This window comes from Hyaena hyaena, unplaced genomic scaffold (assembly GCF_003009895.1).
Source record: "Hyaena hyaena isolate Hyena2069 unplaced genomic scaffold, ASM300989v1 scaffold_321, whole genome shotgun sequence".
Classification (NCBI taxonomy): domain Eukaryota; kingdom Metazoa; phylum Chordata; class Mammalia; order Carnivora; family Hyaenidae; genus Hyaena; species Hyaena hyaena.
The window spans coordinates 301,968-325,895 of record NW_024080953.1 but is presented as its reverse complement, the minus strand read 5'-3'; the positions used below and the strand labels follow the sequence as shown (position 1 = coordinate 325,895).

Here is a 23,928-nt window from a genome sequence, read left to right as displayed (position 1 = left end):
TTTGTCTTTTTTCTTTTTTTTTTTTTTTTCGGTCCAAATCTCCATTTTCCTCCTTTCTATTCCCCAGTTTGTGTTTCTTCCTCAAGAATCATCATGTCCTGGGGTGCCTGGGTGGCTTAGTCAGTTAAGTGTCCAACTCTTGGCTTTGGCTCAGGTCATGATCTCATGGCTTGTGAGTTCAAGCCCTGCATTGGCTGACAAGTGTGGAGCCTGCTTGGGATTCTCTCTCTCTGTCTCTCTGTCTGTCTCTCTCTCTGCCCCTCCCATGCTCTCTCTCTCTCTCTCTCTCAAAAGAAATAAACAAACTTAAAAAAAGAACGAATAATCATTTCCTAAAAGAACGTAGTTATTACTCCCAGGAAGAAGGTGGTTGGCCTCTCAACAACTGCTAAAGCCAGTGGAAGTTGAACTGCCTTAATGTGGGTACTTCTTGGTCTTCTGGCCTCTCATTTTACTGCCATTTTCCAGGTCAAACTGTTTGGGATTAGGTTTAAGGTCAGTATAAGGAGAAGATTCAACCCTTGATATACAGGGTGCAGGGCAATGGGTAATGGCAGGAGGGGGTCTTCTGGATACATCTGAGAGAGGGAAGGAGAATTGGAGCCATGAAAGTAGGGCCATTGAGGGCTGCATAAAAAGTATTATTTACTTATATGGAAACCAACTTGACAATAAACTATTTTTTAAAAAAAGTATTATTTACCTCATCATACAAATGAACCACAGTCCCATTTTATTTCTGATTTAAGATTGAACAGAGAGAAGATAAAATAAACATCTCTGCAGAAAAAGAAAGTGGGCAAGTGGGCAAACCAGACGATCTAGACATACCTTCTCATGTAAGCAAACCAGAAAGCTCAGAGCTCACAAACAGAGGAAGGTGGGACTTGGGGTATTTGAGGGAGTATTCATGGGAAAGGACACGGGACCACAAGATGAATGTCCATGAGCTCATCTAGGGTAGGAAGGACACTGAGGGGAAGAAGACCCCTTCCTCACACTGTCTCTGTCCCAACCCCTAGTGGAGAGGGAGAGGAAAGTTTCTCTAGAATCTCAGGTAACTCATGATACTTGCAGTAGGAATAGGATGGGAGTGAAGTTAGAACCACTTTGGACATGGGAAGTCACAGTACAGGAGACAGGGAGAGCCAGTTACTTGAGAAGCTTGACATAATTTGCAGGAAAGAGTCCAAAGTGGCCATGGCAACGTCCCCGCCACCAGCCCTCGTCCACCATCTCAATGTCAGTGATGATATCATCAGGATCAAAGGAAATCTCGTCACTTCCCTCTGGGGAGGAAATGGGTGGGTTGTTAGGATGGTCAGACCATAATCCTTCTATTCCTGTGCCCACTTTAAACCTCAAGGAAAGAAGGGCACTGTTTTTGATGCCAACATTGGGTCCTTCCCTGACCCTCAGAATCTATCTCCCTCTCTTGTAGTAAGGGCCTCCAGGCACCAGACCCCTCAGGCCACTCCAAACCTACCTCCTTGGTAATCATACAGGGCTATAGCTGAGATCCTTTCTCCAGCCCCAGCTTGGTAGCCAGATGATTCTGCATGAAGAGAAATATAAACATGGTCTCGCCAACATGGAAAAGGAAAACAGGTTCTTCTCTGTAATGGGGGAAATTCCTCTTCCTTACCCCCCCGCCCCCGGCCCTTGGACGGGATCCAATGCAGGAGCTGCTTCCCCCACCCCCACCACTTACCAGCTGTAGTGGAGGCAAAAGAGGGATTCTCGGGTTCAAGTACATCCTCATAGTCCCCATCTGGTTCACCATCCTGCTCATATCTGTCCATGTCTCCAACATCCTCATAGTCATTCTCAGTCTCAGGCTCAGGCTCAGGCTCCGGCTCAGGTTTGCGCTCAGGCTCAGGTTCAGGCTCTGCTTCATACACTGGCTCTTCCTCCAGCTGCAGGCCTTCCAGAGTCCTGGGAGGCAGGGCCGGGGGCTCCTCATCCTGAGAAGGGACAGTGTGGATCAGAACAACTTCCATCCACCAGGAACTGCTTCTCCAAAACTTCCCAATGGAGGACTACTAAGACTCTAGCCATCACCATCCTACCACTTCTACCCTCCGTCCTCACCTCCACCTAATAGACTCTTCTAGAGAACACAGGCTTTCATTCATCTTTATTCCTCAACTTCCTCCCATGCCTACCCACTCAAAACATCTACCAAGAGGTGATAGGAGGGGAGTGTAGAGAATGTGAAGGGTGGGAAGTGCAAAGTGAGTCTGGTTCCTTGAATGACCAGGAAAAGATTGAAGCAAAACACATTGTTGAGAATACCACAGCTAGGATGACTAACTGTCTTGATCTTCCCAGGACTGGGTGGTCCCTAGAATGCAAGACTTTCAGTGCTAAGACCAGGACAGTACCAGACAAACCAAGATGGTTGGTCACTTCATATGGCCCACCTTTCTAGGACATGGTGAAAGGGCAGAGGATTTTTGGGGCTCTACTCACCTCTGGGGGATTCTGCCTCGGGGGCAGGGTAGGCACTGGGTGTTCCCTACTGATTCTAACAGGCCCAGGCTCTGATGATTGACAGCTCCCTGCTGGAGGCCAGGCCTGTGGAGAATAAAGCATCTCTCTTGTAAGTATGCAAACTTCTTTTTTACACTTCCCTTCCTGTCTCTGCCAATCCAAATCAATCATCCTTCTAGATGTGCTCCAACCTGAAGTGATAGCTCCTTCCTCTTGTTCCTGTAGGAATGACTGGCTGCATGGCCAAACATGCAAATCTTGGTCTATATAAATCTTGATTTTTTTCCCCTCTAACATTTTGGTATATAAAAGACCTAACACTTGGACTGAAATCTTCCTGAAGGTGGAGACAGGAGTTATAGACTTTGCCTAACACCAGGGAGGCCTGTGTCTTATTTTCTACTAATGATTTGGACTCCTCGGGCTCTCTGGGCAAGGAATCCTGAATGTGAACCATAGAAGGCCAAGCACTCACCTCTGAAGAGATTTTCTTAGGCATTGGGGCTGGCACCTCCGGCTCTCCCACAGTGTCCTCAGGCTGCTTAGCCTCATGGCTCATCTTTACCAGGGCCTTTCTCTCCTGTTGCTGCCTGGCTATCTGCTGTGCCTTTTCTTCTTCCTCCCGCTTCCTCTTCTCCTCAGCCATGGACTCAAATTTTGCCTTCAACCCACGAGCACCACTAGAAGCTGCAGACACAGGCAAGAAGAATTAGGATTGTCTTGGATCAGGTGTGGTGGGGATGGCACTTGAAAGAAGAAAAGGAATTGGTTAAATATCCAGGCATAGAGCAGATGGAGGGAGAACTCATGGGAAGGAAGGTAAGAGGTACTGATGGAAGAACAAGGTGGTTTTAGGAAGAGAATGTAGCCCTGAAGCCTAGATTTCCATATAGCCAAGCCATGCAATCTCAGACTCTTGTCCTTTCTAAATTATAAGCTTTGTTTTCCTAACCAGCATCTTCCCCTATCCACATTCCTTAAATCTTTAAGCCCTCTAACCACCACCCACCTTGTCCTCTCTCATCCCAAGTTCTTATACTTCTGTATTCTTCCCAAACGTCTCCCCAACCCTCCCTTCCTATGTTCTGTTCCTTCCCAATGTCACTCTATCTCTCTACCCGCTTAACCTAGTTTTTCTAGGAGAAGAGAATTTGGGAATATAGGGGCAAAATCAACTCTAATTCAGCTAGTTTAGGTAGTTAAAGGCATGGAGAGGGTAGTCTAGACATAAGAAAGAATGAGAAGGGAGAGGTGGTTGACAAACATAAAGAAAAGGAATTGTTAAGACTCACCAGCCTCTATGGGTGTTGTCTTTTTGTAAGCCGTAGTTGGGGCCTCCATTTCATTGAAGCCAACAGCACTCTGTAGAGACAGGAACAGTATGCACAATGTAGGGGGGAGAAGGAAATGGTAATGACCCCAAATCAGTATTGGGCATTGGGGTCACTATAGGAAGCATCCCTAACCATTTGATGCTCAATAGTTAAACAGAGTATTCCTATATTGTTTTGTGGCAGAGAGAGGGGTAAAGAAGTTCTAAACTGGTGGGCTCAGCTCTTCTTTTTGAAATCTCAGTGTACCTAGAACTTTATATCTCTAAATCCAGTTGCCTAGAATGCAGCAAGGCCCAGCCAATGCATGAAGAGGAACTGGTGTGAATGGAATAGAAACAGATTATAGATTGAATTAAGTAATGCATAGCAATCAATGAAGTTTCAAACATCACCTTTTCCTGAAGTTTATCTGTGTTTCTGTCTCTCTCTGACTCCCCTCCCCGCTTCTCTTTATTTAAAACTCAGGCTTTAGAAGACTTGCTCATTAGATGCTGAAAGCAGTCAATGGGGCGTGTAGGACAACAGCTCAGGACACTTAGCTTCTCTTATCTCAATGCACTTCAGGTGCACTTTAGTGACCTTTTCTCAGGACACTAGTGTTCTGGTGCTTTACCTTATCCACTCGGTCCTTCTGGATTCCATATTGACCACCAAAGCCCTTGGCATAATCTGCAGAACAGAAAGATCTGAGAGTCATAAGAGGAGTTAAAATGCTAAGAGTAAATAGGTAAAGGAGTCATGCGAAGAAAGACCAGATGACAGGAATATGGAAAACAGGGATGGATGAGGAAGAGTGAGAATCAGAGGGTAGAGGAAAGCCTGTATGGAAAGAGACAGAAAAGGATGGGGGAGAAAAACAGTCAGAAGAAAATGGACGGGAGAGAGATATGAAGAGGGAAAGATAAAAAGCAAGAAGTGACCGAAAAGGAAGTAATATAAGGGAAGAAATGGGGAAAAAATAAGGAGTTTCCTCCAGCCATCCCCTATGTGTCCCAGGGAGGAGAGAGACCTCTCTGTCTTTGTGAGGCACTGGGGCCTGTGAGACTCAAAGCCAAATCATCCACCCAGGCTGTTTGTCTTTATCCCTTGCTCAGTGACCCCTTCTCTTTGGCCTCTTCTGTCCTGCTGCTAATCTTGCCACTTTCCTCTCTACGCTCTTGGTTTCTCCCCATCCACCCCACACACATACACTTACCTTTACAGCACCATCTCCACTGCACATCTACACCTCTGTACTCTGGGTCCTTAGTGTAGCTTCCGGCAAGGAAGGAAGGAGGGCTCTAGGCTACTGTGTGACCTCCTTCCTCTCCAATCCCAACTCACCTCTCTGGGACTCGTGTTTCTCTGTCTCTCCCTTGTAGTCATATCCCAGAGCTGCCTTGTCCCGTTTATCCTTCTCTATCCCATAGCGGCCTCCAAAGCCATGAGAGTAATCTGTGGTGGAAGAAGCAGTCATGAGAGCCCACTCTCAGCCCACAGAAAGGTGCTATGGAAGAGAGGAGTCAAGTGAAGTGGGTGCAGAGGGGATAGGGGCCTGGGAAGAAAGATGGGTCAGCATCTAGGTGAATTAAAGACGGTGTCCTAAGCCATCTTTTGGAAGCTGTAATTCAACATTGTTCACTCCTTTCTTCTTCTCCTTTACTTCCATCTCAAGATGTGAAGGGCATTTCAATTGTCTCCTTTCTTCAAGGAAGGGGAAAGTACAGAGAATGTAAAGAGACACTTTCAGAGGGAAAAAAGGGAGATACATATGAAACGTACTCTGTTTTTACTCCTATATAAAATTTAGAAATATCTGCTAAAATATAACAATCTTTCTTTTTTTGTAGTGAAGCTCAAATGGAAAGAAAAAAAGTCATGGCTCCAGAAACAAAGAGATGAATTGAAGTAGTAAATATTAGAGTAATTATGAGCTGACTCAGAAAAACCAAGGATGTTTTAAATCCCAAAGTTAGTGCCTAGAGATTAAGATCTAGGGTCAGGGGTTCTTATCCAAGAACAGGGGACGGGTAAGCAAGAAATGACAGTCTGTCTGCTTCTATAAAAGAGTTCTAGAAAAATTCTACTTATTTCTCCAGGGAAATGGTGAGGGGGGTTGTCATTTGTTCAGCATTTGTTAGTGGGAAATTTTACTATGGGACTTAGAAACTCCAAGCCTACCCTGAATATATAGAATGCAAATTTCCAGTTATATACTACTTATATTACATAGGAATTCTAAGCTGAGAAATTAATTTCATGCTGGTCTAGGAAAATATATACCACAGAAAGAATAAGCATTGGAAAGATGGCAGGAATATGAGACAAAGTAGAGCTCAATACAAAATGCATTATGAGTCAAGAGAGCCAAAACACAATAATAAGAGAACAAATCATCACTTATGAGGGATATATATGCTGGTATAACCTATTAAAGGAATCCATATTTATATATAAGCAAAAACTGACAGAAACCGAAAGAGAAATAGACCAATCTTTGATCCTAGTTGAAAATACTAACACTCCTGTCACATTAATTGATAGAATATTTAGACAAAAAGAGTCTAAAATTATAGAAGGCACAAACAACATTATCGTCTAACAAGACTGAAATGACATTTACAGAACATTGTATCCCCAAACTGCATAATATACTTTTTTGCACATAGAACATTCACAAAGATAGACCATATGCTTGCCTATACAATAAGTTGCAATACATTTCAAAAGGTTGAAATATTAGATATCATATTCTCTTAACACAATAGAGTTAGAAAATTCTTCCAATACCTAGAAACTAAATAACAGAGCTTCTAAATAACCCATGGGTCAAAGAAAAAATTAAAAGGGAGCTTAATAAAAATTAAAACACACAGAACATGTGGAATGCAGCAAAAGCAGTAGTAATCCCTAAGATAACACCAATAGTAATCCCTAAAATAAACTATGGATGAACTTTGGGTGATTTTGATGTGTCAATGTAAAAAAAAAAAAAAAATGGTACCACTGTTGTGAGTGCTGTTAATAATGAGTGAGGCTATATGTATGAGGGGGTGAGGGGGAGGAGTGTATGGGAAATCTCTCTGCCTTCCTCTCAATTTTGTTGTAAGTCTAAAACTGCTCTAAGTCTAGGGGCACCTGGGTGGCTCAGACAGTTAAGCATCGGACTCCTGATTTCAGCTTAGGTCATGATCTCTCAGTTCATGGGCTCAAGCCCCATGTTGGGCTCTGTGCTCACTGCACCAGAGCCTGCCTCCGATTCTCTGTCTCCCTCTCTCTGTCCCTCTTCTGCTCATGCGCTATCTCTTTCTCTCTCAAATGTAAATAAAAATTTAAAAATTTAAAATAAATGAGTAAAAATGTAAAGCCTATGATGGGATAGCACCTCATACTTGTCAGAATGACTAAAATTAACAACATAGGAAACAACAGGAATTGGCAAGGATGTAGAGAAAGGGCAAACCTCTTGCACTGTTGGTGGGAATGGTGGAACAACCAGTCTGGATACAAGCATACTTTGGAAAACAGTATGTATCTTGCTCAAAAAGCTAAAAATAGAACTACCCTATGACCCAGCAATTATACAGAAATACAGATTCAATGGAGGCACATGCCCCCAGATGTTTATAGCAGCATTATCAACAATAGCCAAATTATGAAAATAGCCCAAATGTTCATCAACTCTTGAATGGATAAAGAAGATGTGGCATATATATACATACACACACACACACACACACACACACACACACCCATATACACAATGGAATATTACTCAGCCATCAAAAAGAATGAAATCTTGCCATTTGCAACAACATAGATGGAACTAGAGAGTATTATGCTAAGTGAAATAAGTCAGTCAGAAAAAGATAAATATCATTTGATTTTACTCATATGTGGAATTTAAGAAACAAAACAGATGAACACAGGGAAAGGGAAAAAAAAAAAGGAAGGCAAACTATAAAAGACTCTTAACTATAGAGAACAAACTGAGGGTTGCTGGAGGGGAGGTGGATAGGAGGATTGGTTGAATGGGTGATAGTTATTAAGGGGGCACTTGTGATAAACACTGTTATATATAAGTGATGAATCACTAAGTTCTACTCCTGAACCAATTATTACACTCTATGTTAACCAACTCAAATTTAAATAAAAACTTGAAACAATAAATAAATAAATAAATAAATAAATAAATAAATAAAAATACAAAGGTTTTTTTTTAAAAAAAAATAGAGATACATTAAAAAGAGAATGATAAGTTCCAATATGCATCTAATATGGGTTTCAGAAGAAAAACTATGAGCCGAGAGGAGAGGCACTATCCAAAGAAAACCCGCCTGATAACTTTCTATAATGGAAGCTATTTCTCAGGTTGAAGAGGAACAAGAAGTCTCATGTAGGAAAGATAAATAGATCCAACACTTAGATATATCCTAATGATATTTCAGAATATCAGAGACAAAAAGAAAACCTTTTGGGGAGCTGAGGTGGCTCAGTCGGTTAAATATCCGACTTCAGCTCAGGTCATGATCTTGCAGATCGCGGGTTCAAGCCCTGCACTGAGCTCTGTGCTGACAGCTCAGAGTCTAGAGCCTGCTTCAGATTCTGGGTGTATCTCTCTCTGCGCATGCTCTGTTTCTATCTCTCAAGAATAAATAAACACTAAAATTAAAAAGAAAAAAGAAAACTTTTCACAGAAAAAATACAGCAGAGAGACAAGACACGTTACCCACAAAAGAATGATGGTTAGACTACACACAAACATGCCAAGGAGGATGAAATAATACCTTCAAAGTGATGAAGGGAAAGTAACAATGAAGAATGGAGCAAAATACATTTTTCAGACAAAGTCTGGGAGTTCTTTCATAAGCTTTCATTGAAAGAACTATCAAAGGATATACTTTAATAAGAAGGACATAGAAGCAAGGAGGAAACAGTGAAATACAATAAACAGGGATGGCTAGGAAGCTGGTAAATATGTTGGACAATTTAAATAAGCATTCACTAAATAGCAATAATGATTCACTTTTGTGGGGGTTAAAAACACATGGAATGCTGGGGCGCTTGGGTGGCTCAGTTGGTTGAGTGTCCAACTTCAGCTCAGGTCATGATCTCATGGCCTGTGAGTTCAAGCCCCACGTCGGGCTCTGTGCTGACAGCTCAGAGCCTGGAACCTGCTTCAGATTCTGTGTCTCCCTCTCTCTCTGCCCCTCCCCTCTTAATACTCTGTCTCTGTCTCTCTGTCTCTCTCTCTCAAAAATAAATAAAAACATAAAAAAAACCCCACACAGAATTCCTACACTGGGCAACAATTGGCCAGTTGGTATAAAGAATGTAGGATGTAGAAGGAATGTAATTAAATTATTCTAAGTTTTCTTTATTACTCAGGAAGAGATAGTGACTCATTTTAAACTTAAGTAAAAAATGAGTGTTAAAACTTAGGGATAGCTTCCTAAAATAAAGGAATAGGATACCTTATTTTCAATCCATTAGAGAGAAAGGGGGACTAAACAATCTCATAAAAAGAGATAAGAAGACAGAAGCAAATACATGCTTGGATTTAAAAATAAATACAATAGTAGGGAACTGGGTCATGGAACTAAAGGGAGTTGATGACAGCTACTGGGAGGTGAAGTCTGAGCTGAATAGGTCAATCAGTTTGCAAAGGTTGAAGCACAGGGTCCTTGCCTTTCTGAGATGCGTGCTTCTCCACTTCTCCTTTGTAATCAAAGCCAACTGCTGACTACAGAGAAAAGGAAAGATGATTGGTTAGAACTGGAGCTGACAGTTTTCCCCTCCCTCACATACCTTACCCCTAGCTCAGACCAGAGGTTAGTTTACAGAAGCTCGGGGCTGAGAATGAGGGTTTGACCTAGAAAAGATGGCACCCTGACCTGACAGGCTGGTGGAGCGGCAATGTGCTTCAGAGCAATGAATGTGGGCACTATGGATTCATCAGCTCTTGATTCAACCCCCAACCCCACTTGCTCTATTTATAGTCATTTAACTTTATGCATGTCCTTTAATGTTACTGAGGCTCAGCCTCCTCAAATATGAGATGAAAACAGGTAAACCTGCCTTACTAACCTCAACTATAAAATGGGAGAAATGATCCCTCTTTATTTGGGATAGCTTGAGTAATAAGTGGGGCAAGGTATGTAAAGCATTTGCATTGTGTCTCTCAGAAAATTAGTGCTTTTATTCCTAACTCTCACAATACTAAAATGAGATAATACCTAGGAAAGTGCCTTGTAAACTATAAAGCACTATGGACATTTAAGAAATATTATCCAAATCCTAATTGATTATACCGTGCCTCTTCTCTTTCCCTACGTGGTAGCAGAAACCCAGAGATGTGTTTTGGTGGGATGAGAGACAACTAGGAGAAGCTGGATCCTAGCTGCTCCAGGACTGGATATGTTGGCCAATACCTAACATCACTCATAGCTTATCTATACCCCCATGTAGCTCACGGGCCTCTAAGCAAGACTAGATTTTGCACCTTAAGGGCCATTACTATATGTTGTTTCTTGATTTACATGACACACTGACTGTTTAAGTAGTTCACTTTGTAGCTCAGGAGGCAGAAGAGGAAAGAAAGAACAATGAGTGATCAGGCAAATAAAAGATGGAAGGGAAATTCCATCCTGGTTAGAGAAGAACCATGTTCCATATTCCATTACTGCCTTAAAAAAAATTACCCTTTATGTTCTTCCTTTTCCTTTCAGTATATTTTGAACTTTTCTGCCCACCCCCTACAATGCAAATAATATTCTAACACTTGGCTTTAAGGATTCAGGCGCACCTAATTAACAACTGCAGGTAAAAAGAAAATCTCAGCTAGCTGTGAAGGAAATATCTTCTCTGTGTGCAGCTGCAAGGGGAGAGACACAATTCTGCACCATAAAAAACAAGATCAAAGAGTGCAATCTACATAGGTGTGAAGTGAGAACATGAATGAGTTATCAATAGTATTCTCCTGACCACTCTATAATTTCAATTGTACAGTGCTTTTTCTCTCTTTTTAAAACTACATTTTTTTTTTTTTTTTTGTACAAAGGAGTCTTTAAAACCTCTGGACTTCAGGGATTTGGTGCTAAATCCTTCTAAAAACATTATAACCCTAATTAGCTGTTTTACTTGATTGTTTGCTCCTGTGGCCATAATACTTAAGCCGACTCCTATGTGCTCCTGAAAGGCATAAATAATGATAAGGTTTTGATGCTTAACAAAAGAGGAGCTTTGGAATTTCCCTTGTCTTTCTTCATGTATGCAGGTATACTAAAATCAATGGTTTGACGGATTCCTTATCAAAACAGAGTTTGAGAATCTTTGTCTCGTTTAAATTAACACTATTGAGCTCAGCATGTGGCCTCCAAAAGTGGCACAAAGGAACTTGCTGAAGGTTATGGACCTATCCTCATGATGGACCCTCCTGAGTCCACTGCCATCTTTCCATAGAAGCTTAGACCCACATTCAACAGTTGAGTGCTGGTAAATCCCACATGATTTGAGCTGGGTAGCAAAGGGACTTACCTTGTCTGCCCTGTCCTTCTCAACTCCATATTTGCCCCCAAAGCCTCTGGCAGCATCAGTCTGAGAAGAGTGCTTCTCCACCTCAGCAACATACTCATGGCCCACAGCACTCTAAGATGATCAGATGGAATGAGTGAAAGACAAAAATGACCGTAAAAATTAAAATGATACAGACATCAGTTGGGACTTAAGAATACCAGAAATTCCATTCTGTGTCAGTCTCATAGCCTCCACAAGTGCATCACACAAGGGATATGTGATTGGAGAGAGCAAGGTTACTTGTTACTTGTCTTCTTTAATGCCATTAGGAACCTATCACTCAGGAAATTCCTACAGGAATGGGCTGGGAACCATCAGGATAGAGACGAGGTAGGCAGAACAGTGAGCCAGAAACAAAAGAAAGCTAAAAACAAGGGATTTACTGGTCAAAATAGAATGAAGTAGTTATTAAAGAGAGATCAAAGGGGACTGACTTGATGCCATAGCCAAGATTGCATATTTCACTAAAACAACCAGGTGCTTTTGTTCTGGGTTCTAGTCTTCTGTGTGACCATCACATTTCAGAAGTGCCACCTGAACTCTGATAATTAAGTGACTGACTCTGCACCAAAGGGGGTCGGTAGACAATATTATAAGTAGTCCAAGAGGGCATATAAATTTTCCATCCCCCTCCACTTTTTACTCCATCTATTGTTTTATTTTCTATTTGGTTTTGAAAGGTTTATCTCTCCTAATATTTAGATGTGGATACTTTAATAATCTGGGAATTAATTAGTACTTCAAACCAAATAAGTCAGAGTTCCAACTAAGAAGAAATTAGAAATCCTTTCCTTTCTACTGTATTTTTAATCTGATGCTGGGACAAACATCAATACATAGCTTGATGTGAAGCACTGGCCTATAAGAGCTCCTAGGAACTCATTTTGCAGTATTTTTAGGTCTGTGTAGGTCAACTTTGCTTATGAATGTAAGAATGCATGAATGCTCATCTATTTTAATTTTTCCCTAGGAATTTTGTGACAAAACAATGCCTATATTACACTTTACACAATGACAAAACAAAACACTTCTTGAGAGTGCACTAAAGGCTTTTCATTGAATTTTTTTTTTCTCTTTGGAGATAAAATGGTTTTTTTGTTATAGGAATATATCCATATCTTTGAGATTAGGAAAGTCAATGGAAATTATAATTTATAATACAAGCATTTTAATCATACTTTAGTGGTAGCTAATGGATAAGGGAAAACAATATTTGTATTTGATGGAATCTAATGAATAAACTTACATTAATTTTACATGCACACATTATATAAGGTATAATATATATATATATATATATATATATATATGGAAAGAACACTAAATACACAGCAAAGAAAATAATAATAAGTTGCAACATCAACATAATATATAAACATTTGAAAATAGTAAATGATTTTAAGACATATTTTTCCCTCTGTAATCGTGACCCTGTCTCCTAAGGAGTTACAGCATGGCTGGGCCAACCACAGGCCAGCCCTTTTAAATTCTTGGACCCAATTTTCTACCATTTATATTTATGTGTTGAAATCAGGAAAAAAATGATACAATAATATGTGGACTTCTTTTTTAAAGCCCCAATGAATGCTGTACTTTGGAATACATTTTAAACCATAATACCAACAAATGAATCAATCTTTTATCTTTAAGTAAACATCTTTCTTTCAACTCACCTTGTCCATTCGGTCTCTTTCCACCCCAAACCGACCTCCGTACCCATGGGATGCTTTGGGCCCTGATTCCATCTCCTTCTTCTTGAGAATATCATGCTCCTCTGACACTTTGTTCCTTAGCTGGTGGATGCTGCAAGTAACCAAATGACAGAGACTCATCTAGCACAAGTCAATGAACTCTCCCTCCCAGAAAAATGAAAATCTTGAAGGTGTTTTGATTATTTTTAGCAATAACCTGAGCTCCCAAAGTATATCAATGCTGGGGTGGGGTGTAAGAGATTACTGTGGCCTGTATACCATAGTCTGATTTAAACTCTTCACATGCCGATAATGTTTCCTCTAGTCTGTTAATTTGCCCACTAAATAACCTTCTGATGCTTGCCCCATTTTTCATGTTCCTAAATGTTAGAGGACAGTGAAACCAGTTATCTTCTAGTAACTGGGAAGTTATTTTCCTTCTGAATGGGTCTGCTTGCTAGCATTCATTAGATACTCTCTCCCAAGAAGCACAAAAATATTTACATACCCCTTTACTCACACATTCTAGTCTTGAGAATCTACCTCAAGGAAATAATTTTCTTTTTTTTACAAATAGTTTATTGTCAAATTAGTTTCCACATAACACCCAGTGCTCATCCCCACAAGTGCCCTCCTCCATGCCCATCCCTCCTCCCCCCCACATCCATCAGTCCTCAGTTTTTGTCAGCATTCAAGAGTCTCTCATGGTTTGCCTCCTCCCTTTCCCCCACCATTTCCCCCCTTCTTCTCCCCCTTGTTCCTCCGTCAAGTTCCTCCTAATCCTCCTATACATGCAAACATATGATATTTGTCCTTCTCTGCCTGACTTATTTCGCTCAGCATAACACCCTCAAGGTCCATCCATGTTGCTACACATGGCCAGATTTCACTGTTTCTCATTGCCATGTAGTATTCCATGGTATAGATAAACCACATCTTCTTGATCTATTCGTCCATTGATGGACACTTAGGCTCTTTCCATGTTTTAGCTATTGTTGAGAGTGTTGCTATGAACATTGGGGTACATGTGCTCCTATGCCTCAGCATTTCTGTATCCCTTGGGTAAATTCCTAGCAGTGCTATTGCTGGGTCATAGGGGAGTTCTATTGTTAGTTTCCTGAGGAACCTCCACACTGTTTTCAAGGAACTAATTTTAAATATGGCAAGACTTAATGTCTAATGATATTCACTGAAACACTGAATATAATATCAAGAACTAAGAAACAATTTATAGAGCTAATACTTGGAGAATAGTTAAGTAAATTGCAATATTACCTTTCAACAGCACGCTAGGAAGTCATTAACAATGACAGTTAGGAAAGATGTAGCTTTGGGAGATTTTCTATCCATTAAGTATTTGGTGTATATTTTGGCAAAAAATGAATGCCCTTTGTCTCCACCCCAAATCTAAAATTCTTAAAACTAAAATCTAATAAAACAATAAACAGAATCATATCTATAAATACAGAGAACAAACTGATGATTGTCAGAGGGAATGGGCAAAATGAATGAAGGAGAGTAGAAGATTCAGGGTTCCAATTATGGAATGAATACGTCAGATATAATAGTCACAGCATAAGGAGTATAGTCAATAACATTATAATAGCCATGTAACTTGACAGGTAGCTATACTTGTGGTGAACACATCATAATGTATAAACTTGTCAACTCACTAAGTTGTATACCTGAAACTAATGTAACATTATGTATCAACTATACTTACGTGGGAAAAAAAAGCTAATAAAAACTAACAAAATTCACTCTTATCACTAACTGTTGTAACAGTTGAAGATGCAGATAAACTTGATTTGGGACACCTCTATCCCTAATTGAATGGAACACCAAAAGGAGGCATTCTCCTTCTTACTTCACTGTCATCTTCACCATGAGGGTAGAGAGCACCTCTGCATGTCTGTCTTTCTGAGGAGATGAAGTGACAGGTCAGTACAAGCACTAGCACCAATAAGGGATAATCAGTACACATGGTCACATATAAGCACTTCTGGGGATTCTTAGAAACATTTGGGCAAGAGAACCCTAAATTAAAAAAATTCACTTCCTGTAGCAAGAAAAAGAGGTTTAAGGAATTGAGACAGTGATGTTACTGGGATTTCACCAGCTCTGGAAAACCAGATACACTGGTTATAGGTAGAATGGCCATCCCACAACAGAAATTCTCCTCTTTCATGGAAGAATAGATCCATCTGGTGGCCTTGTAGTATAAGCCCACCAAAAGCCTTTTTTAAAAGCCCTCTCGGCTTTAGTCACAGTTAATTTTAGAAAGCTGGCTTTGAACCAGATGAAATTAAGCTAAGAGCTGGAAGGACCATCTGTTCCATGCCTGCCCTAAACCCTCTGGCAGCAGTGGAGGCAGAGATCCTGTGTTGGTAGTTCAATAACACTGACACTTTAGAAATGTCTGTGTCAAAAAAGCGATTGGTTCCAAGAACATGTAAATGACTGTTATTTCCCAACCAAAATATTCAGATGAATAATGACAAAAATGAGGCTAAACATTACTTTCAAATGAGGAAAATGTGAGAAGTTTTAATGAGTCCAATGATTGCCACATGGGTCATAACTATATCATCATTAAAACAAGTTTTTAAAGGGATTTGAAAATGAGATTCAGGAATTTCCACCTAATGGATGACAGTGAAGCTAATGAGAGGATCATGCCAATAGAAAATGCAATTTAAATAAAAATGTTTGAGCCAAAGAAAACCAACTTCTTATCAAATTCTTTAGAATATAGCTGAAGCCACTCTAAAGAGACCTTAATTATATTAGTGCTTCACTCAATAAATATTAATTAAATATTAATTAAACTTTTGAGTGTAAGGCACCTTTAGGCTGTGAGGGTACATAGATGATTAATGTATATGGAGATAGTGGTCAGGTGGAAGAAATACAAAAAGTTACAATCCAATGTGCTAAGTAAGACACCTAAGAAACTTTTGACACATTAACTCTCAGATGCCTATTTTAAGTTTTAAAATACCTTGGAATTTGATAAAGCAATGTAGTTTATGGGAACCAAGTGAAATCCAGGACCTTAAAGATGAAGTAGAGAAGGAATAGATCTTTTTGTTTTTGTTACAATAATAAAAGCACAGAGATGATTCACACAGACTAAGATTTTATCCACAGATGATATGATCATAAATGTAGAAAATCTAAAGAATCTACAAAACACACTGCCGGAACTATTAAGTACATTAGGCAAGTTCACAGGATACAGGTGTTTTTAAATTAAGATATGTACATTGTTTCTTTAGACATAATGCTACAGCACACTTAATAGAGCACAATATAATGTAAACATAACTTTTATACGCACTGAGAAGTAAAAAACTTCAGTTGACTTGCTTTATTATGACAGTTGCTTTATTGTGAAGGCCAGATGCCAAACCTGCAATATTGCTGAGGCATGACTATACTAGCCATGGACATTTGGAAATTAAAAGTTAAAAATAAATATATTTATCATTCCATGAAATCACATGAAATATTTTAGCATCAATTTAACAAAATATGCCCAAGACCTGAACATTGAAAAATATTACTGAAAAAATTAAAGACATAAATAAATCCATGTTCATGGACAGGAAAATTCAAGATCATTAACATACCAGTTTTCTCTAAAATGATCTATAGATTCAATGCAATTTCAACCAAAATATGATCAGACATTTTTGTAGGAATTGACTAATTTATTCTAAAATATATGTAGAAATGTAAAGTCCTGGGATAGTAAAAAGTTTTTATTTATTTTTTAATTTTAGAGAGACAGCACAAGTGTGGGAGAGGGGCAGAGAGAGAGAGAGAGAGAGAGAGAGTGAGAGAGAGAGAATCTTAAGCAGGCTCCACACTCAGCACAGAGCCCAACATGGGGCTCAATCCCACCATGCTGGGATCATGATCTGAGCTGAAACCAAGAGTCAGACACTCAACTGACTAAGCCACCCAGGTACCACTTGAACAGACACTTTAAATGAAGGTATATGAAGATACATGAATGACATATAACAAGATGTTAAATAAAATTAAGCATCAAAAAATACAAATTAATAAAATGACCACATACTCACAAAAGTTTTACAAATTCAAAACACTAACAATACCAAGTATACACAAACATGTGGAGCAATTGAAACCCACACATTATTGGTAGGAATAAAAAATGGTCAATTCCTTTCAGTTCAGTAATTTCTTAAAAAAATAAATGCATACTTAATATATGACTCAAGAGTTCTATTCCAAAATATTTCCCAAGAAAGATAAAAACACATGTCAACAAAAAGATTTGGACCCAAGTGTTCATACAACTTTATTTGTAATAGTTCCCAAGTGTCAACAACCCAGTTACAGTCATCAGCAGCATAAGGTATAAGGTAATGTATAGTGACAGGAAGCAGCTCAGTGTTAACATCCAGCCAGGGATGGACATGAAATATATGGACAGTAAAGAGGCACATGAGCATGAGAGGGTAAGAGTGGCGAAAAGAATATGGAAGAAAGGGCCAGAGACCTTGAACATCAGGTAGCTCCTAGGAAACACTAGGTTGCTTGCAGCTGCCTGACCCAGGACTTTTCTACACAATAGATGAGGGAGAGATATTATCATTTGAGCTATTCACTGAATTACCTAGCCACTCCCCAAACTAAATATATCTTAGGCAGACCTTAAAAAGAAAGATTATGGTGTGGGGGAAGGTAGTGAGATTAGTGAGAACCACAATCACTTCCTTTTCCTGCTCTGAGTGATCTCAACTCTGCAACTACTTGTCTCCTCTCCAACTTCCCCCTCCTTTCCAAAGCCCTAGTGATTCCCATCTGACCTTAAAGATTGGCTTAGCCCATGTTAGCCAGAGAGAATCCCAGGGTATTAGAGACTTAATAATGGAAGTCCCTCTAGAGGTCTTTTTGATCCCAGTGGGAAAGCTGAGAATCCGGGAGGAAAAGTGACCTGTCCACGTTACTGGCTAGTTACTAGCAAAGGTGGGGCTTTTACACATTGGTAGCTTGGGTAAATGGGACGGAAGTGGGTTTTTGTGTAAATATCTCTACTATTTATGCTGTCCTCTGGAGATCCAGTTAAGTTAATAAGGGAACATCTAAGATCACCACATTTTATAATTCCAAGGGCCGACAGAGTAATGGATATACTCTCGGCCCCCTTGGGGCTTTAGTCACAGTTAATTACGTTAGGTTTTTAGGAAGGAAATCCAATTTAAACTAATCTATATTAACAAGAAAGAGATATACTGGCGTGCCTGAGTGGCTCAGTTGGTTGAGTGTCCAACTTCAGCTTAGGCCTTTGTCTCAGGGTATGTGAGTTTGAGCCCTGCATTGGGCTTGCTGCTATCAGGGCAGAGCCCGGTTTAGATCCTTTATCTCTTCTCTCTGCCTCTCCTTCACTCATGCTCTCTATCGCAAAAATAAATAAACATTTTTTAAAAATGAAAAGAAATATTATTGAACTGCTAAGAGGTGTTAAATACTGCACTAGAATGTTGATACATGTTAGCCCATTGAATTTTAACTCTATTCTGCAGGGTAGCTATTAGTATTTCCATTTGATAAACAGACTGAGATTCCAAGAGGTCAGATGTCTAAATTCACATTAGTTATAGCTGCAGAGCTGTTAGTTGAATCTAACAAACTCAAGCCTTTCTGTATCATGGCTAAGATTTAGCAGTCTTCCTTAAAATGTTCTGCCCCTACTATGCATGAGACAGGTACTGATTGGGGAAAGGTGTAAGGAATGTTGGTATCTTCATCTTAATAGTTCTCAGGATACTAGGGCTAAGAAGCCTTTACTCAGAAAAGGAAAGGGATCTTTTTCTTTTCCTTTTTTTCTTTTAATCTATGAGATTGCAAAGGTGCATCAAGAAATTTCCTGCATGAACCAGTTCCATTTCTTTCATCTTTCCAACTGCTTCCTGAATTGGTTGGTTTGTTTAAGAACAATATTCATTACAGTTTCTTAAGAAAAAAAAAAACAGTATGTCTTGTCAAACAATAATGCATAGTATTTAATATTATCAAATAATATAAACACATGCCAAGTTTCATAGTGTGTTGTTTGTATAATGTTGTCACCCACTGACACTTTTTAAATCTAGGGTAAAAGAAGTAAAAACACTTGTTAGATTGTATATGGGGGAGTTAAAACGGAGTTTTAAACTGTCTAATTTTGTCAATTTGTGTGTAATTGTTAATTTTTGCTTTTTAATAAATTAATTTTTTTTTAATTTTAAAGAGAAAGTGAACGGGTGAAAGGGGCAGAGAGATAATCTTAAGCAGGCTCCATGCTCGGCATGGAGCCCAGTGTGAGACTCGATCCCATGACCCTGGGATCGTGATCTGAGTCAAAATCAAAAGTCAGATGCTCAACCAACTGAGCCACCCAGGCATCCAAATTTTTGCCATTTTATTTTTGCTCTTGTTATGCAGTTTATTGTGTCTACCTTGCTACTAATATTTGACAATCCAAAGTAGACAGCCTTGCTTAAATGATCCTGAGTAATCCATGGAAGAGAAGACAGAATCTGTCAATACGAATATATAATATATCCCACAGAAACCATTAGATATGTCTGTAAGTTCTTTCTCTCTTACAGTATCAGACTGTTTTGTTGTTTTGCTCTTATCTGATAAAATATTGGGTTATAATCTTTAACACCCTTAAACACCATTATTACTAAAATAGTTTTAATCAATAGGTTTTCCAAGTGTCACATTTCTTCATATTACCATTCATGGTTTCCAGCTTCTGTCAAGTAGTCAAATACAAATTTTTATTTTAAAAATCATCGAGGCCATGTATGGGACCTGATATTATCCTCTTCTTATAATACCTACTCTGAGTTCTTTTCCTTGATCTTTTAATGAATCCTTCTTGGTCCATCTGAAGTCACCTACATTCTAGACACACATTTCTATTTATGTGGATAGATAGATGATAGATAAAGTGATACAACCTCAACCAGTATTTCAGCCACTTCATCTATGAATCCCTTATAATAGACCCACTTAGGGAAATAGCATAGGTATTAGAAATGAGAGAGAGAATAAGTTTAGGGGGTAAAAGGAGAGACATGAAACAGAAATACACAATGATATACATAGGGACACACAGGGATAGATTCAAGAAAAAAACAAATGCATAGACACATAGATATTAACTACATTCTCTCCTTCCTTCTTGCTTCACCTTCCTCTGAGTTTCCAAGTTCTCCTCAGGCTCTTCCCACACCCTTTTTTTGCTTCCCAATCCTTTTTGGCACCTACTTGATATGCTCTGCACGTCCAGAGCCTTCAATGGTCTTGGCTCCCCACCGTTGCTCCTTTTCAGAGATGTCATTCTACAAAAGACATTTAGCAATAAGTGATGGCAAGAGATGTGCCACATTGAGAAGCCATGCAGTTGACACAGGTCCCCTGAATCTGTTGCTTCATTCACTGAAGATCTTTACATTTACCCCACCCAGAACTTGTGGGTTCTGAAAACTCCTTTTCTGCTCTTCATCCCTCATATTTTCCCCTTTAGGTTTTCTACAACTTCTGAATCCCCACAAATTACACAGGCCTAGCTCATACCCTGACTCACAGGCTAATGGAGACCCAAGTTAACCTGCACCTCACCTTCAGCATAGCTTGTCACAGCCCATCAATCACAATGTCAAACTCCTCTGCACTCAACATCAGCTACCATGTGCACCTCCACTCATGACAGCCAACTCTCCTACCAGTTAGTTCTACCATGAGGGCTATTTCAGTCCCAGATTGTCCTTTCTAAGCCCCCTCAAAGGCTACAGAGTGGCTCAGACGCCTCTCCCTTATCCCCTCACCTCCACCTTTTATTGATTTTTCCAAGCAAAGCTATTTCCAAACTCACCACAAAGTCAGGGTCTGTGTCCCAGTCATCACCCTGGGTCTCCACGGAAACAGATACATCATGCCCTACTACAGACTTCCACATCTGAGGATGACAAAATGGGAATTAGGGAGAGAAAAATCAAGAAGAGGGAAAATGCTGAAGTCAATGTTATAGCAGTCCAGTGGTTTTGCTATTTTTTCTTAGAATAAAATGGAAGCTGAGGCAAAGCAGATGGAAGTTTTAGGAAAACACTTTTGCTCAGTTAGAAGAGCAGAGAGGAGAATTTTTTCAAGACACAATTAACACTGTCTAGGCCTACTGACTCTGGAGAGAGGGCATCATGGATGTAGGTAATGTTAAATAATCTGGGTGTCAAAACTGCTAGGAACATTCACTTGTGTCACAAGGCAGTGGCTTAAAACGGCAATCAATGAGGGGTACTAGGGTATCCTGCAAATTAAAGCACCATCCCACTTAAGTTTCTATATATGACCCCTGTTATAGTTGGTGAACTCTGTATTGCAGCTCCTAATAAAGTGAACACCTACACCTTCTTCTCTACCACATGCATAAACCTATTGAGAAAATTCCAACCCCAGTGCAAGTTGCTATCCCATGTCTACTCTAAGAGCAGCTACTGAACAGGTGCAGGAGGTCAGTAGGGCAGTCAACTGAAATTCCTAACACATAGGGAAGTATTATTTACTGGGAATGAATCACCTATTCTTTAATTTTTAAAAACAATTCAATTATATTTCTAAAAAAGATAACTGGCTCAAATAGCATGTAATAAATCCCTTATTTTGAACATTGAGAGTTATTAGATTTTTATTAACTAAGTAAGTAATAAAGAAATAGAGAAACTAGGATGAGGGGAGCCAAATGGGGAGTCTACTGTGGCATCCCCAGTGTTTTCAGTGGCCCTGCCAGTTTCTGCATGAGGACCAGCAAGTTGCTCTGCATCTGTGGGATCCTAGATCTCTATGTGAAGAGGAAACAATGGACAAATGCTTATTTGCTATGGGGGACGCTGAAACTTTTTTCTTTAATTTTTTTTTAATGTTTTATTTATTTCTAGGAGAGAGAGAGAGACAGCGTGAGCAGGGGAGGGTCAGAGAGAAAGGGAGTCACAGACTGAAACAGGCTCCAGGCTCTGAGCTGGCAGTCAGCACAGAGCCCGACGCGGGGCCCGAACCCACGAACCGCGAGATCATGACCTAAGCAAAAGTCGGACGCTTGACCGACTAAGCCACCCAGGCGCCCGGGGACGCTGAAACTTCTTGACCCTGCTATCACTTGCTAACTGGCAACTTTCCTGTCCATCCTTCCCTGGACTCCTCATCCTACATAGTGTCTTTTTCTATGCACTTCACTGTCTCCTAACTGAGCCCTCTCACAACCGGTCGTAGGACTCCACAGTGTCTTCACACATGCTCTCAGACTCTGATTTTCCTTTCCTCTCGGAAGCTCCATCTTTCTCCGTGCTCTTTGATAGCCTCCTTGGAAACCAGCCCAAGGAAATTTGGAGGGAGGGTGGTTAGAGAGATGCAAAGAGGACACTGGAGAAGTAGTGACTGAGTCAGCTGCATTGTGAGATGAGTCCCTTCCCAGAACAGCCCTGCCTTCCCTTATGGGGCAACAATTATGGATGAGAGAGCAGGTAGGTAAGGTTTATGGTCCTGGCTCCCGGGCTGCTTTTCACTAAATGACTTCATACAGAAAACTGGAAAGGAGAAGTTTCTGAAATACTTAACGATCAAAAAGGAAACAATGAGGACTGATGGTCCTCTCCTCTTTCCTGCTGTTCCTCTGGGGCCTCAGCCTAACTCACCCCAAAGTCTCCCAGTCTCATGTATTTTTGAAACAAAGGGAAGTTTCCGACGCAGAGACTATTAGTGTCCTTGAACTGCTGGCCAAAAATAGAAACGCCAAGAGGGGCTATTAAAGGTAGGGGAATGGCAAGTAACTTGGTGGAAATGGTGCCCAGGACTGCAGGCACAATTAAGGGCCTCATCATGAGGCCATCTTACAGCATCAGTAAAGTACATGGACCTCAAGTCAGAAGACCACCCTAGCTCTGTTACTAAGCCCCTATGGGAACAGGGGTAAGGGAATCAACATAGAATATGTACTTATTTGTCAGGTACCAGAGTAGGCAATTAAAAATATTAATTTGGTAAATCACGGAACATCTTTGATAGTCCATATTCTCAGGGGAAAATAAATGAAGAGGGTAACCTAGCTAATTCATCTAGTCCCCTTCGTTTCTGACATTCTGGGACAAACTAGCCTGGTTGAACCATCGTTTGGCCTCCATCCGCACCAGTGCTCAGCACTGGCCTACAGTAGCAACTACTTCCTGCTCTGTCACAATGTCTCCTATGTGAGTTTTGCTTTGCAAGACCATTTGCTCTCTAAGGACAGAGGCTTTGTCTTCATCTCCTGTGGTCCTCCTCCCACCTCAGGGCCTAGGAGACATAGGCTTTAGGTGAAGGTTGTAGATTGTCAGCAGAAACTTAAGAGTCCTAGATGGCTGCTGCATCATGTGCCCTGGGCTCCCAACCCCCATTTGTTTCCATCCCCGTATGCTCATTACCTACAGTCACTCAACCCCAGGCCTCTGGCCATAAAAGTTTAAGAGCCTATTAGCAAGGACTTTATCTCTCACGGAGGACTAAGAGCTAGGTAGGTTCCTCTTAATTCAGCTCTTGCCCTGTGCTCCCCAACTTTCCCACTGCTCAGAGTACCCACCTCCAGTAGTGCAAGTGTCTGCTCTAAGCTCCCAGCTCTTCACGTCGACACTGGGCTCTCCTCTGTACTGCCACTTCAGAGCAAGAAACTAAGCTGCTGCTTCAGTTCCGTATTCAGCAGGTTTTCTGTCATTTCCTGACACCCTGTCCTCACAGCTACTTCCTGAAGTTTGAGTCAGTTCCTTCTGCTTAGGCACTTTAAAAAAAAAAAAAAAAAAAGG

The 23,928-nt window shown here is 40.3% G+C and overlaps 1 protein-coding gene across 1 annotated transcript; it reads right to left on the bottom strand.

The window, feature by feature from the left end:
- Positions 1-707: 707 nt before the first annotated feature.
- HCLS1 (hematopoietic cell-specific Lyn substrate 1) lies at positions 708-23,866 on the bottom strand. The gene is made up of 14 exons (XM_039248884.1): positions 23,709-23,866; positions 20,976-21,059; positions 20,369-20,442; positions 13,055-13,184; positions 11,343-11,453; positions 9,495-9,549; positions 5,151-5,261; positions 4,441-4,496; positions 3,786-3,855; positions 2,969-3,180; positions 2,473-2,577; positions 1,712-1,964; positions 1,487-1,555; positions 708-1,289 (listed from the first exon to the last, which is right to left on the bottom strand). Exons 2-14 carry the CDS (start codon positions 21,057-21,059, stop codon positions 1,153-1,155), a joined length of 1,467 nt encoding a protein of 488 aa, XP_039104815.1. The 5' UTR covers positions 23,709-23,866; the 3' UTR covers positions 708-1,152.
- Between the last annotated feature and the right edge of the window lie 62 nt (positions 23,867-23,928).